Source organism: Phoca vitulina, unplaced genomic scaffold (assembly GCF_004348235.1).
Source record: "Phoca vitulina isolate PV1807 unplaced genomic scaffold, GSC_HSeal_1.0 scaffold20, whole genome shotgun sequence".
Lineage (NCBI taxonomy): Eukaryota > Metazoa > Chordata > Mammalia > Carnivora > Phocidae > Phoca > Phoca vitulina.
The window spans coordinates 18,871,868-18,884,937 of record NW_022589723.1 but is presented as its reverse complement, the minus strand read 5'-3'; the positions used below and the strand labels follow the sequence as shown (position 1 = coordinate 18,884,937).

The 13,070-nt window shown below is 38.8% G+C and overlaps 1 protein-coding gene across 2 annotated transcripts in view; it reads right to left on the bottom strand.

The window, feature by feature from the left end:
* SCG3 (secretogranin III) overlaps positions 1 to 13,070 on the bottom strand; it is a 32,430-nt gene that overhangs the window by 14,234 nt on the left and 5,126 nt on the right. For both annotated transcript variants that reach the window (XM_032417185.1, XM_032417186.1), the window contains exons 5-10: positions 11,683 to 11,825; positions 10,437 to 10,586; positions 7,965 to 8,142; positions 5,160 to 5,276; positions 2,625 to 2,708; positions 828 to 959 (exon numbers count right to left, since the gene is read on the bottom strand). In XM_032417185.1, coding sequence (XP_032273076.1) covers positions 828 to 959; positions 2,625 to 2,708; positions 5,160 to 5,276; positions 7,965 to 8,142; positions 10,437 to 10,586; positions 11,683 to 11,825 — 804 coding nt within the window. The remainder of the gene's footprint in view (positions 1 to 827; positions 960 to 2,624; positions 2,709 to 5,159; positions 5,277 to 7,964; positions 8,143 to 10,436; positions 10,587 to 11,682; positions 11,826 to 13,070) is intronic.

Here is a 13,070-nt window from a genome sequence, read left to right as displayed (position 1 = left end):
TAAAAGGGTTTTGAACCCCTGGACTGTGCAAACAGATCCCACATCCTGACCTGAAATCGAAGGGTTAGGAACTTAGAACTTGCATCCTCATGGGCCTTTTTCTTTTTTCTTTCTCCCCACCACCACTACCTCGGCCCCCAAAGGGTCTTTTTCTTTAAGACCGTAGTAAAATCTCTAAAATCCTAGGAAAAAGTAAATTTTATATCACATAGACTTACTAAGGCACAGCAGAAATTGGATCACAGGAATATGTAAGAATAAGGATAAAAACATAAATTTTATAATTATTGGGCTAGTTTAATGTGTGCTTTTGTGCTTTTTAAGGTATTCAGGTTATTTAAGGAAATTTGATATATTGGATTTATGATTTTTAATCAGGTCCTTAAGAGTGCTTGTCTCATTTCAATCACTGTAAATGATTAAGGAAATTTGCTCTGTTAAATCCATAAATTTTGATGACTTTGTTGAATAAGTAGTATATTATTACTTAGAGGAATGTTAACTGTGTTTAAAGAAAAATTATTTAATAAATTATAAATTAGACATTAAACAATGCACAAATGGTCATAAATATTCCTTTCCAAGCACAAAAGTCCATTGGACAGTAGAGACCATCAGAAGACAAGACCAATTTGCCATTCTGGGAGACACAAGACCATTAAAAATGATTGCTATTCAAGTAAAGATACCAATGTGCTGAATCTTTTCTATACAGATGGTGCCGACTTATCAGATTTGGTGTGGCTTGCATTTTTGATCAGCATGTGTGTCGTGAAAATTTTTGCTCCTCCAATTTCATTGCCAAACTAGAGCTGTTACTTCCATACCTTTTGGCTCATCTGTCTTTCCTCTTGGGTTATCGTCTTTTGTGGAATCTTTCAAGGTTCCGTATTCCTTTTCCATCTTAGCTGCTTCTTCCTTGGTACTATCTGTTTCTTCATGACTTTTTTCTGATGGTGCTGTAATCAGATTGTGCACTGTTGTTATCACCCTATTTCCTATCTATTAATTAATTCATAATGTAGAAATAAACTTTATTGAAAAGGTACAGTTTAAGGTCTGATCGTTTTTTGAGCTGAAAGGAATCTTAGTGATTACCTAGTCCAACTTCCTCCCCCCATTTCACAGAAGAGGAAACCAAGGCCCAGAATGGGGAGAGATGTGCACTGAGTTAGCAGAAGAGCGGGGCCAAAGCCCCCACCTTTCCAGGTTTTGGTTTAGTGTTCTTTCCCTTCTGCTACTGTGTCATTAGACCATAGACTCTTTTCCTTACTATAATCAGTGTAGGCAATCAAGTAGGACATGTCAGGTCCCAAAGTAAGTTTGAATCTTCATTCCAAAGTAAAATAACTCTGTAGTTGTTCAATCTCTTTATGATGTTGTATTGTTGAAGAACACTCCATACCTCGGAGTAGCACCTAAGAATTTGGGGCTATGGCAGGACTTTTCTTCTGTCTCTTTCTTCATATTCCCTTATCCCGGGTCACCCTAATGCAAAGAAGAGAACTGGACCTTTGCTGTCAGGATGGGGTCATCTTTGTTCACTCGTCACTTAAAAATAACTAATTTCCATATCAACTATACTTCAAAAAAAAAGACTGAGGGGACAAGAGTGGAAAAAAACTATATTTCCTTCTAGCAATCTTCTATTGAATTAAAAATGTCATACACTTTAAAGTAGCTAACCACTTGAAAACAGTTATAATGCATCCCTGTTGTAAATAAAATAGGAAACATCAAGCAGCCTAACAATGAGCTTTGTTTTTTCAATAAAAGGGTTATTACTATAGAAAAAAGAGGAAAGAAGAAAGAAGTCAGTTGTTACCTCATTATGAAAACATCCACTACTAGTGCCGTGGTCTGTATATATTTTTTGATGTGTCATTTTTTTTCATAGTTGCAGTACAATTTTGTTCCTTGCTTTTGTCATTAACATCATTATAGAAAGATGTTTCCAGGTTGTTAGAAACTACTTGGAAACATCATTTTAAAGAGCTATATCATATTCCATCAAATGTATGTACATAACTTCTGTGATAGGGACACCAAATTAGGCATATGAACGTGTGATCTTTTCTCTTTTTGTTCCTTCCTCCCCCCCTCAAAGCAGGCTCCTTTGTACTGCTTGGTTCTGTGGTGCAATGGGTGGAGATGCAGGAGTGAAGAAACCAAGAGGAGGGGGTAAATCACACTACCTAGGGGCACAGACTGTCTCAGAGGAGAGAGGAAGACTTGGAGGGGGAAAACCAGTGGGGGGGCAGCAGAGAGTGGACAGATGACCAGGGATAGTGTTCTGGAGAAATGGTGATCTTGGGAGAGAAAAAAATGCCTAAAGGAGAATTTCAGGAAGAATGACTCAGTTTTGTGATATAGTCTCCTCCCTTCCCCACCAGCCATCTCCTAAAAATCTTCAGCGAAGACCTGCATTTCTTTTCAGTGCTCGTTGGGATCAGATTTCTATGCTGAGACTAGCCACAAAATAGCCAAGGTTATAGCTACTTAATCCTATGGTTGGATTTCAGATTTTAAAACTTTTGAAATCTATAATTGTTGATCAATGTTTATTGAACTCATGCAAAGGGTGATTGTGCTAAAAGGCAGAAAAATAGTGAAATAAATCATACCTGGGAAAAGTTTGCTTTTATTGTCAGTAACATTTTTTTCTAGCTTGTTCTTGGTCTGAAGAGCAATAGTTTCATCCAAGTTTTCTGGAGGGAGGAGGGGAAGAAATACGAAATATAATTTTATTTCTTGAAAGATGATATCAAACTTCTACTAAAACTGTTTAAACATCAACAGAAATATCACAAAGCAATTCCACAATATTAACACTGTGATTAAGATGCTTTGACATGGATCTTATTTCTAGGAATCTACTATTCTATACTATTTGGGATCCTTAACTCAGCCTCCTACTCAGTTAATTACAGAAGTCTCTTCCATTTCTCTGGGGCCACTGCTAGAACATGTCTGGGGTTGAAGCCTTTAATGGACACCTGTGGTTTCGGCTTCCTCAACACTTTCTGGTAACTACACCTTGATTTTCCTTTGGAAAACCCAGACCATTCCCATTCTCAGCACATTTGGCTCAGGCGGGGCCTAATAATCCTGGCCTAGCTCCTCAGGGTCTCCACCGCCCTGAGCTGAGTGATTGGTTCAAAGAGGAGCCTGTGATGCAAGCCAGGACCATGAGATTCAATGCTAGGGCCACTGGGGAAAGAGGATCTTTTCCTGCTAGGATTGCTGTACTGTGAGGATGGAGATTGCCAGCCATCTTTTTCCCATAATGGAGCAGCTTATCTGGAATGAATCAACACATGGAAAGTCAGTGCTGGGACTATTGGTGGACTTTACAAACCTAACCAACATCAGACTACCCCTGCTCCTGGACTCCTCAGTTACATGAGGCAATGAATTCCCTTTCCACTACTATCCTGGATAGCACAGCTATGAACAGTCATGGAAATACCTACCTTGCACCTAAGCCTTGTGGCATTTCTAATCTAGTTCCATTGGATAAATGACTTAAGTGTGGAATTTGAGTCACAGGGTATTGGTATGAAACAGTGATTGATCTGAAACAATGCCTTTGATCTACTGTTGAGTGAAGTAGGCCACAAAGCATTATGTATAATGTGAGCCCATTTTTTGTTAAACAAGGTAAAACAAAGAAACAACCAAGGTATATATGTGTGTATATATCTGGAAGGATATAAACCAGAATGTCGCCTGGGTGCCAGTATTATGAGTGATTTTTTTTTTAATTCTTTTTTTTCTTTTCTTTTTTTTTAAGATTTTATTCATTTATTTGACAGAGAGAGAGTGAGCACAAGCAGGTAGAGCAGTAGGCAGAGGGAGAAGCAGGCTCCCTGCTGAGCAGGGAGCCCGATGCGGGGCTCGATCCCAGGACCTGGGGATCATGACCTGAGCCGAAGGCAGACGCTTAGCCAACTGAGCCACCCAGGTGCCCCTTTTTACTTCTTTTATAACATCATTTTGCATTGACTGATTTTTTAAAATACATATGCTCTTTTGTAATCAGAAAAAAAAACAGTAAAATTATTTTCATGTGGAAAAAAATGGAGTTCATAGAGAGTAATTCTGGATTATTCTATCCTATGAGATTTTCTCTTCTGTCTAATTCTTCCTCCTCTGTTAGAGATCAGAGTAAGGGGCCATGAGGTCATCTTGCTCAAAGGACATCAGGGATAAATGGTATTTGTTGATTAACTAAACCAAGCAGAAAAACCAAAGGCTTTTTTTTTTTTTTTTTAAACAACCTACATGCAGAGACAATGTTCAAGCTTATCTACAAAGTTCAAGGAATCAAAGGTCTGCAAACTTTTTCGGTAAAGGGCCAGATAGTAAATACTCTGTGGACCATCTGTGGTCTGTGTTGTAACTACTGACCTCTGCCGATGTAGCACAAGATCAGCCACAGACAGCAGGAAGCAGGTGCGTGCGGCTGTGCCAATAGAACTTCAGGTATGGACACTGCCACGTGAATTTTACATACTCTGCTTCTGCCACAAAACACCATTCTCCTTTTGATTTCCTTCAACCATTTAAGAATGTAAAAGCAATTCTTAGCTTATGTGCTATACAAAAATAGGCAATGGGCCAGATTTGGTCCATGGGCAGTAGTTTGCCAGCCCCATCATTGATCACAAAGTCCTTTATTTTAGAGATGCCGAGATGAAGGCCAAGCAAGGTGAGTGCCTTCCCCCACGGGACGGAGTTGTCTGTGGCTGACCTGGACCAGGGGGCATCACTTTGGGCTGCTCAGTCCAGGGCTCTTTCCTTCCCACCACACACACCTCACTGGTTAAAATCAACTCTTTTAGTCCTGACCACTCAAACACAATTGGAAAAAAAAGGGGGGGGGGCTCAAATTTTAATAAATTTGTCTCCATGGAGATATTTAGAAAATGTTAATAAGACAAAATGTAATAAATGTGAAATGTTTGTACTCAAGCTATATCTATAAAAAGTTGAAAACTTCTGGTAAATTTTATTTTATGCATTATCAAGCTGGTCAATTCCGGTTACTCAGATCCATCATAAATGATCAAATTTGTGAGGTAATTATTGCCAAATCCCTTATTCACTTTGGACAATGAAAACTATTACAGTAAAAACAAAACAGATAGGACTCTCACCAAGGTAGGAAACGCCTTCTTCTGGAGATATTGTGCCATACTTTACCATCATCTTCACAAAGTCAATCAACGTTTTCATGATAGTAATCAGTGTTTCTTTCTCTTTTGCCTCTTTTTCTATATAAAAGGACAAAATAATTTTTTAAAAAAACTAGTGGAGTATAGCTTCCTCTTTCAGTGTCAATTTATGAAGTAGGCATCTTATCGAAATATTTCTCCCCACATTTATAGCTGAAACCACATATATTTAATTTACAGAAAGCCTAAGACTTGATTCAGAATACAAGATAATGTACAGGTACACTGAACTTTTCCAGAAATGGGCAATCAATTATAACTTCTCCAAAAAGATTAATCTAAAATATTTTATTAATAGAGTAGATGATAAAGAGACAGTTTGCAACCTGAGGTAATATGAACTCAAAAAGAAAGACGATTTGTGACCCAACAATTTTTCTTTACTCAAGCTGTATGTTTTTGAGGGTAAGAATGACCTGTTTTCACTAATCAAACTTAATATTTGAAAATAAAAACACACATGTATCTTTATTTTTTATAACATAAGGTTGATTTTTAATAGTAGTATATATTGCTTTCTAAACTTTTTTTATTTGAAAGAATATACACATATAGTAAAAATATTCCAACAGTACATAAGTAAATAATAGTGAAAATAACATTTTTTTCCTACCCCCCAACTCCTACTCCCTATAGGTAACCACTATTAACAGTTTCTTGGGGGGGTGCTTGGGTGGCTCAGCTGGTTAAGTGTCTGCCTTCGGCTCAGGTCATGATCTTAGGGTCCTGGGATCTAGCCCCACATTGGGCTCCCTGCTCAGTGGAGAGCCTACTTCTCCCTCTCCCTCTGCCTGCTGCTCTGCCTACTTGTGCTCTCTCTCTGTCAAATAAATAAATAAAATCTTAAAAAAAAACACAACAGTTTCTTGGGAACTCTTCATAATTGGCATACTGTTCTGCATCTTGATGGAAGAGGATGGCTAATGATTCTATAGTCATTCAGTATATATATCTATTCTAAAATTTAAAAAAATCTATTTCCATTTTTGAAGAAAGGTGCTAGAGGAGAGCCCATTTTCCCTATTCTTTTAGCTTTTTAGCTACCATTAAGGATTTCTTCCAAATACTCCTAGCCTCCCCGCCCCCGCAATCTTTGCATCCTTCCTACAGATGAGGTTGGGAGGCAATGGCCATTAGTCTTCTTTCTTGACTGATAGGGATTTGGACTCTTTCTTCTTTTTGCTCCCCTGGAACAGTGGAAGGCAGGGACCTGAGACAAGCGCCAGCTCTGTAGAATCCAATGATCCTTGGTATTGGCTGTTCCAAGAACTAGACTGAGGACAGGGAGTGAGCAAGCCCAGTGTTGGATCTCACACTAAGCTGCATTCTACAACCCTTACAACGCAGTCTTTATCAGTATCAGAAATATTTTGGTTTTCCACCCGTTTTATTATTTCTCAGTTGGTTCAGACCTTGGGTGAGAAAGATGGGTATTGTCAAAGACCTTAGTGTAAGGATTTAAATTAAAATTCTATAAAAATAAAGGAAATTAAGAATAGGGTCAAGGAAACTGAAAGATAAAAACAAATAAAATAAAAAAAGTTCCATACAGTGGAATCTTTCAAATATCATGAAAGTCCCAAAGTTGGGAGAGAAGAAAGATGAGAGAGGAAATGGGGAAGAGATCCTGGAAAAGCGCCTGTAAATAACTTCAGCCATCACATTATTTGTTCAAGGTCACATCTGTGTAGGTATTTGGTATCCTGCTAATGTTCTTCCCTGACAAGAAGTGACTCACCAAGATGACAAAGGTTCTGAGCTGGGCATTTGCCATTCAATGGGCAAGATGGCTGAGAATGGACCCTCAAGACGTACCAGCCCTGCAGACACCAGCGGAGGGGCTGGTGCCATCTGGCCAATGTCTGGAATTGAAGGACAATGGATGTTCCCTAGAAATGAAAGCTCACTCTAAGGTCACTTCTTGGGGAAATATTTATTACAAATGTTCAATCCGGGGCTGAATCTTTGACCAGGGAGAGGAAAAGCCATAAAGCAGTGCAGAGCATCTGTCTGGACAATAACAACAAAAGAAAATTTGCCCATTATAATCTTCCTTGAATATTAATCAAAACTAAACATGAATTGAAATCTTCAGCTAACCTATTTTGGTGTACATGTAAGAGAAAAGGCACATCAAGGACTTTGTTTTTAAAAAACAAATCATTTTCCAAGTGTGTTTTGGGCTCCTGACCTGCTGTGGTCCAATGTTTAGTTCATTTGAACTCATTTCAAGACCGAAGCTGAAAATGTCTAAAAAGCAAAAACCTGAATTATTTTTAAAAGGATAAGTTATGTTATACACACTGTTCCTACTACAAGAGGAAAATGAATACAGCCTTTAAAAAAAAAAAAAGGATTTGCAATAAGATTTGAGGCTGAGCAAGTCAGACAGGGACATTGATTTCTCTCTTCATCTGCACAGGGCTCACCTCAATGTCCCAAACACCACACATGTCCAGTAACTGTTTGTTGAACAAATAAATGAACGCTCTGTTAACAAGAAGATTAAACTACCCAGAAGCTCCACCTTTCCTGATTATCCTTTCCTAAATATTTTCATGACGAGTATTCTTCTTTTGAAAAAATTGACATGAACTCTTTTCCCCGAGGCCAAAATATATGTCATTGAAGACTGCATTTAGAAACTGAAAACAGGAAGAAAAACCCCACCCGTGTATTTCCTGGAATTACTGTTTCTATTCCACATGGTCAGAAAACAGTGTTTACCTGAATCAATACTTTTCAGTAGTGCGTAGAAGTTTGGGAAATATTGGAGTTCCTCAAAGTTGTCTTCATTGTAGATTTTAGTTCTCCTTTCCAAGCCATTTGTCAAGGTTAAGGTATTAGATACTGTTTCATCATTTTGTCCATTAGTAAAACCATCTTGAATTGCTGCCATTGGAGTCTCCATTGGGGGAAAAAATTAACAGTTTGTTAGAACTAATTATGCTGCAGCTTGATTCTTTCCTCTGTGGTGCCCTTGAATGTGAAGTGCAAGAATACCTCCTCCTTTGCAAGCTCCTGCAGGATCAAACCCTTTTCCAGGCAAGTGGGCATGTAGCCACATGGAAGGGTCATTGGGGCTAAGAGACATATGCTTCACCTAAGGACCCTGGCTCTTGTTCCTGGAGAATAGTCAGGGAATTTCTAGGTTCCTCCTTGGCCAAGTTCCCCTCTGTCAGTTCTCATGAGTGTCTCCTCATAGAAATGCCTTTCACCAAGGAGGGGAGCTTTGAAGTCATAGAATTGACAACAGGATACAGGAAAGCCTAGCAGAACAGTTACACCTTGGGGACTTCTCAGTGAAATTTTAAGGACTATCTGGAAAAGTACACAGGACTCTTTCTCCCAGACCTGATCCATTTCTAGTGTTCTACATCTTAGTTATGGATGGATAGATCCATTGTCCATTCAGTGGACTAGACAGAAATTTAAGAGCCTTTCTTGTCTCTTCCTCTTCATTTCCTTCATCAGTAGCCTTCCTTGTTGGCCCTACTTTCAAAATCTGTCCCAAATTTGTACATTTCTCTCTTTCTCCATTACCTGGCTCTAGTCCAGATACTTTCATCTCTAACCTTCTAACTGGTACATCAACTACTTCTAATCTATTCCCAACACTGCATTTTCCATGTTGTAGCCAGAGTTATCTTTTTAAAAATATGATCATGTAACTCCTTTGCTTAAAATCGTCCAGTGTTTTCCCATTGGTCCTACAATAAAGATCAGAACCTAAGGCCTTACCTGGTCTGCCCTGGGTCCACATCCTCAGGCTCATCTCTCATTTCTCTCTCTGTGAGCCAGCCACCCTGCCCTTGTTGGAGCTACTGGGATATTCCACACATTCTTCTCTACATACTGCCTCTCATATTCACAAGTTAACTCCTATTCAGCCTTCAGTTTTGGCTCAACTCACTTCCTCAGGGAAGCCGTCCCTGGGCCTAATTCCAGAATAGGTTCCTTTTTAACGAGGTCTCATAGAACCATGTTTCTTTCCTCAGAGTACTTAAGGCAGTTGTAGTTAAAATAGATGACTATTTGAAAACCATCTACTTCTTCCATTAGACCTTAAGCTTCATGAGAGCAGGGATTCTATCTTTTTGTGAACAGGTCAAGCATATGGATGTTTTCGAGATGGGTGAATAAGGAGTACAAAATGGGAGTGAAAGATCAGGAAAATACAGTAGCTATGTCACTTTCAGTTCGGATGGTTAGCTTGAGTGAATGTCATGAGTTCTTTGATAAATCAAGAATGTTTTGGGTAGATCTTTAAAATCTGTTTAAAAAAATGAAAGCTGGTGGAGATGGGAAGTAGGGAGACCAAAGGGGAGCTGTTATGCTATCTTGGAAAAAAACAGAACAATAGGCCTATACACTCTTTTTCCTTGTATTTGGGATACAATGTTGGAGGGGTGAGGAGCCATGGGGTCTGGATGCTCTGGTGGAGAAAACAGGAGAGGTGGAGAGATTGATATTTTCTTATATCCCTCTGTGGTCAGCTCCGTCTAGAGTTTTAAAGGGAATTCAGAGGGGAGAAAAATTTTAGTAGCTTGGCGGATGCCAAAGAAAAGATGAAGAGGCACAGAGTCCAGGAAGGGGAAGGAAGGATGAATGACTAGTAAAGGATGGTTCCAGGCCTCTGAACCAATGAGAAGAGGAAAGAGCAGGTGGAAGAGCTCAGGATATAACAGAGAGGCAGTATCAGGCGACGGGCTCTGGGGAACACAGGCTGGTGTGGCAGAGGATCAAATCAACCCGAGTTTCTTTTTTTGGGTTCTGGAGGCAGATGATGACATTCTGTGAACAGAAGTTATATACTGAAAGAGCTGTGAAATATTTGGTTCCAGCCCACTGACATTATACAAGCAGTTGTATGTGGAATGGTTATAACATTTCCACCTAACATTATGGGTTAATTTACTGTGAAGTTTAAGATGTAACCTTTACTGTGTAATATAATATAACCTGTATCTTCATTTTCAACATAGAGTTGGCTTATATCTTTTAACTTACTGGTATTTTGTGAGGATATATTCTAAGTGGGTTAAACGTGTCACATACTCCAAATCTTCTTTGGCACCAAGATATTAATTATATACAGATTGCATTAATTATATACAAATACAAGTAGACACAGACACATACCCATGCACATGCATATACACACACCCATAACATGCATATGAATTCACATATACATACCACTTTCTCTGGTATTTTTCCAGCCTGACTCTCAGTCATGCTTGTCGGTTTATTGGGTTCCTCCTCATAAGTGTTGGCTTCCTTTGAGATCAATTTTTGTAAAACCTCTGCTACTTCATCTTCTAGTGTGTGCGCCTGGCTTTCTGTGATCTGTTATAAGGAATGAAAACATATATAACTGGTATTCTCATACTTGTGATTAAAAAATTTAGACTAAACTCTGTAGTTGAATACATTTTTAAGAAGATGAGAGAATCTTTTGGTCCCTCTTTCTAGATAACCCTTTTTTATGCCTCTATTATTTGCTGGCCATTCTAGTGTCTGCCCCAGAATTCCTGGGAAAAAGTACTTTTGGACTGTACGGTAATCAGGCCTGTCTTTTGGAATCCATGGAACACTTATTTTGAGAAATATCTTGAGGGTTATTTCTCTCTTTTTTTTAAAGATTTTATTTATTTATTTATTTGAGAGAGAGAGAAAGAGAGAGAGGGCACGAGCAGGGGGGAGAGAGAGAAGCAGGCTCCCTGCCAAGCGGGGAACCTGACGTGAGGCTCGATCCCGGGAAACTGGGATCATGACCTGAGCCCAAGGCAGACACTCAACCAACTGAGCCACCCAGGTGCCCCTAAAGGGTTATTTCTCAAGCCTCCGCTGCAGGTCATGGCCAGGAAACCTCTGAAACAGGCAAATTTAGCGCCCTACTAAAGCCTGACAGGGCTGTACAAGGGTGGGAGCCAGGCTGAGGGATGATCCAATTAAATCGCTTAGTTTCCCAAACGTTGTATGTCTTTGCTCCTGTTACTCTCTTCTCACACCGCACGTGTTTTTACTGCTGCTCATTAAATCCTAACCATCCTTTTAAGCTGACTTCAAACACCTTCTCTGAAGCTCTTCCTTATTGCCCAGCTGTACATAACCCACCCCCTGGCACGCTGAACTGCTTTGGGTTCTGATGCAGCTTGCATTGTGGGCATGTGTATATTTGTGTAGTTCCTTTGGTAGACTGTAAGTTCCTAGAAGAATGTTGTCTTATTTGTCCTCAAAACCTACAGTGCCTAACATAAACTAGAGTTTATAAATAAATAAAAATACAATAACATGCATATGTTACTGTATTTTTATTACATAAAGATGTATAAACTAGAGGTATTATAAACATTTGGCTACAACTTGGATCCTGTGGCTTGGATTCTTAGCAAATTCCAAACTGTACTAAGAAATGGGTTTATTCTCATGCAGGACTTACGAGGCCAAGATTCAGCAGTTTAGAAACAATCTTATCAAATACTCCTCTGTCATTTTCCTCATAAATCCTGGTAGCAATTTTTTGAACGATGTCTTCAGCAGTTAAAGGAGTTCCATCTAGTTGATGAAGGCCATCTGGATCATCTAGACAGAGTAATCACAATTCCACATCATAGTTATCAGAGGTCATGTGTCATATTATATTTATAATCTGTACCTTGCTCATCTACACTCAGATATGTTTGGAATGCATTTATGGTGTTGCTTGGTCCACATAAGCCCTTGGTTTGAAATAAAATTTTACTTTAAAGGTGAGATGCTAAGATGGTAATGGAAATTCTGAAAGCTTCTTATGTGATTGTAAGAGAAAGGAAGATCTGAAGACAACACAAAAGGCCTCTCCATTTTTTATTCTCACTAATAATACAAACAAGGTTGTATTTTAAAATTTAACAGTGGGCCATATTTATGTAATATGCCATATTGTCCAAAACATAATTTGATATTCCATTTCCATACAAGGAGTAGACTCATAATATCTGCATGTGTATTTCTTCTGCTGGCAAATTCCTGGGCTGAGAGTGGGGAACCTGCCTCACACCCAGAATCAGAGAAGGTGTACTGAAGATTTTATGATTTATCTGGAATAAATACTTACTTCTAACTGAACGTGTGTCAGAACTCCTTTACGGAAGACAGCTTAATGTGATAAGCCCCTTTCTCTAGAGAGTAGGGAACTTATTTTGTATGTCTGAAATTTAAACTTTTAAAACAAGACAACAGATTTGTACAAAGCAATATGTAAATCTATGTAAATCTCTGCAGAGATGCTTGCAAATATGTATCCTTGGCTTTCCTGGGAATACATTTGGCAGCACTACTTTAGAGTAAAGCAAGAGCCCATCGGGAAGGAAAGGCACAGTAGGGTCGTTGACAAAGAAGCATTGCACCATGTCCAAGACAACTCTCAGGAATCAGTTGGTCTTTTCTAACCTACACCACATCAAGCAATATATTAATATGTGCAAATTTACAAGGCAGATTGGAAAGATCAGAATTTTAGCCCACGTTGCCTCTTGTTATCTATAAATCCTTAGCCCACTGTAAAGGGAGATAATAGGATTATCTGTTTCATGGGATTATTATGAAGCTCAGATGGAATAAGATGTAAATGCATGTTTTAAGTTGTAAATTACTATATGAAAGCTAATGTACAGTATTATATGAAAACTAAAAAATTATTTATAGTGGGTTTGTACCAACTGCGATTATCTTCTAGAGAAAATGGAAATTGAGTCTCTGATCAAATTCTGCCTAAATAATTCTGATCATATTTACTCAAAGAAAGAAGAGCCTAGTATTTCTATTTTTATTCTGTCCTTTTCTTCC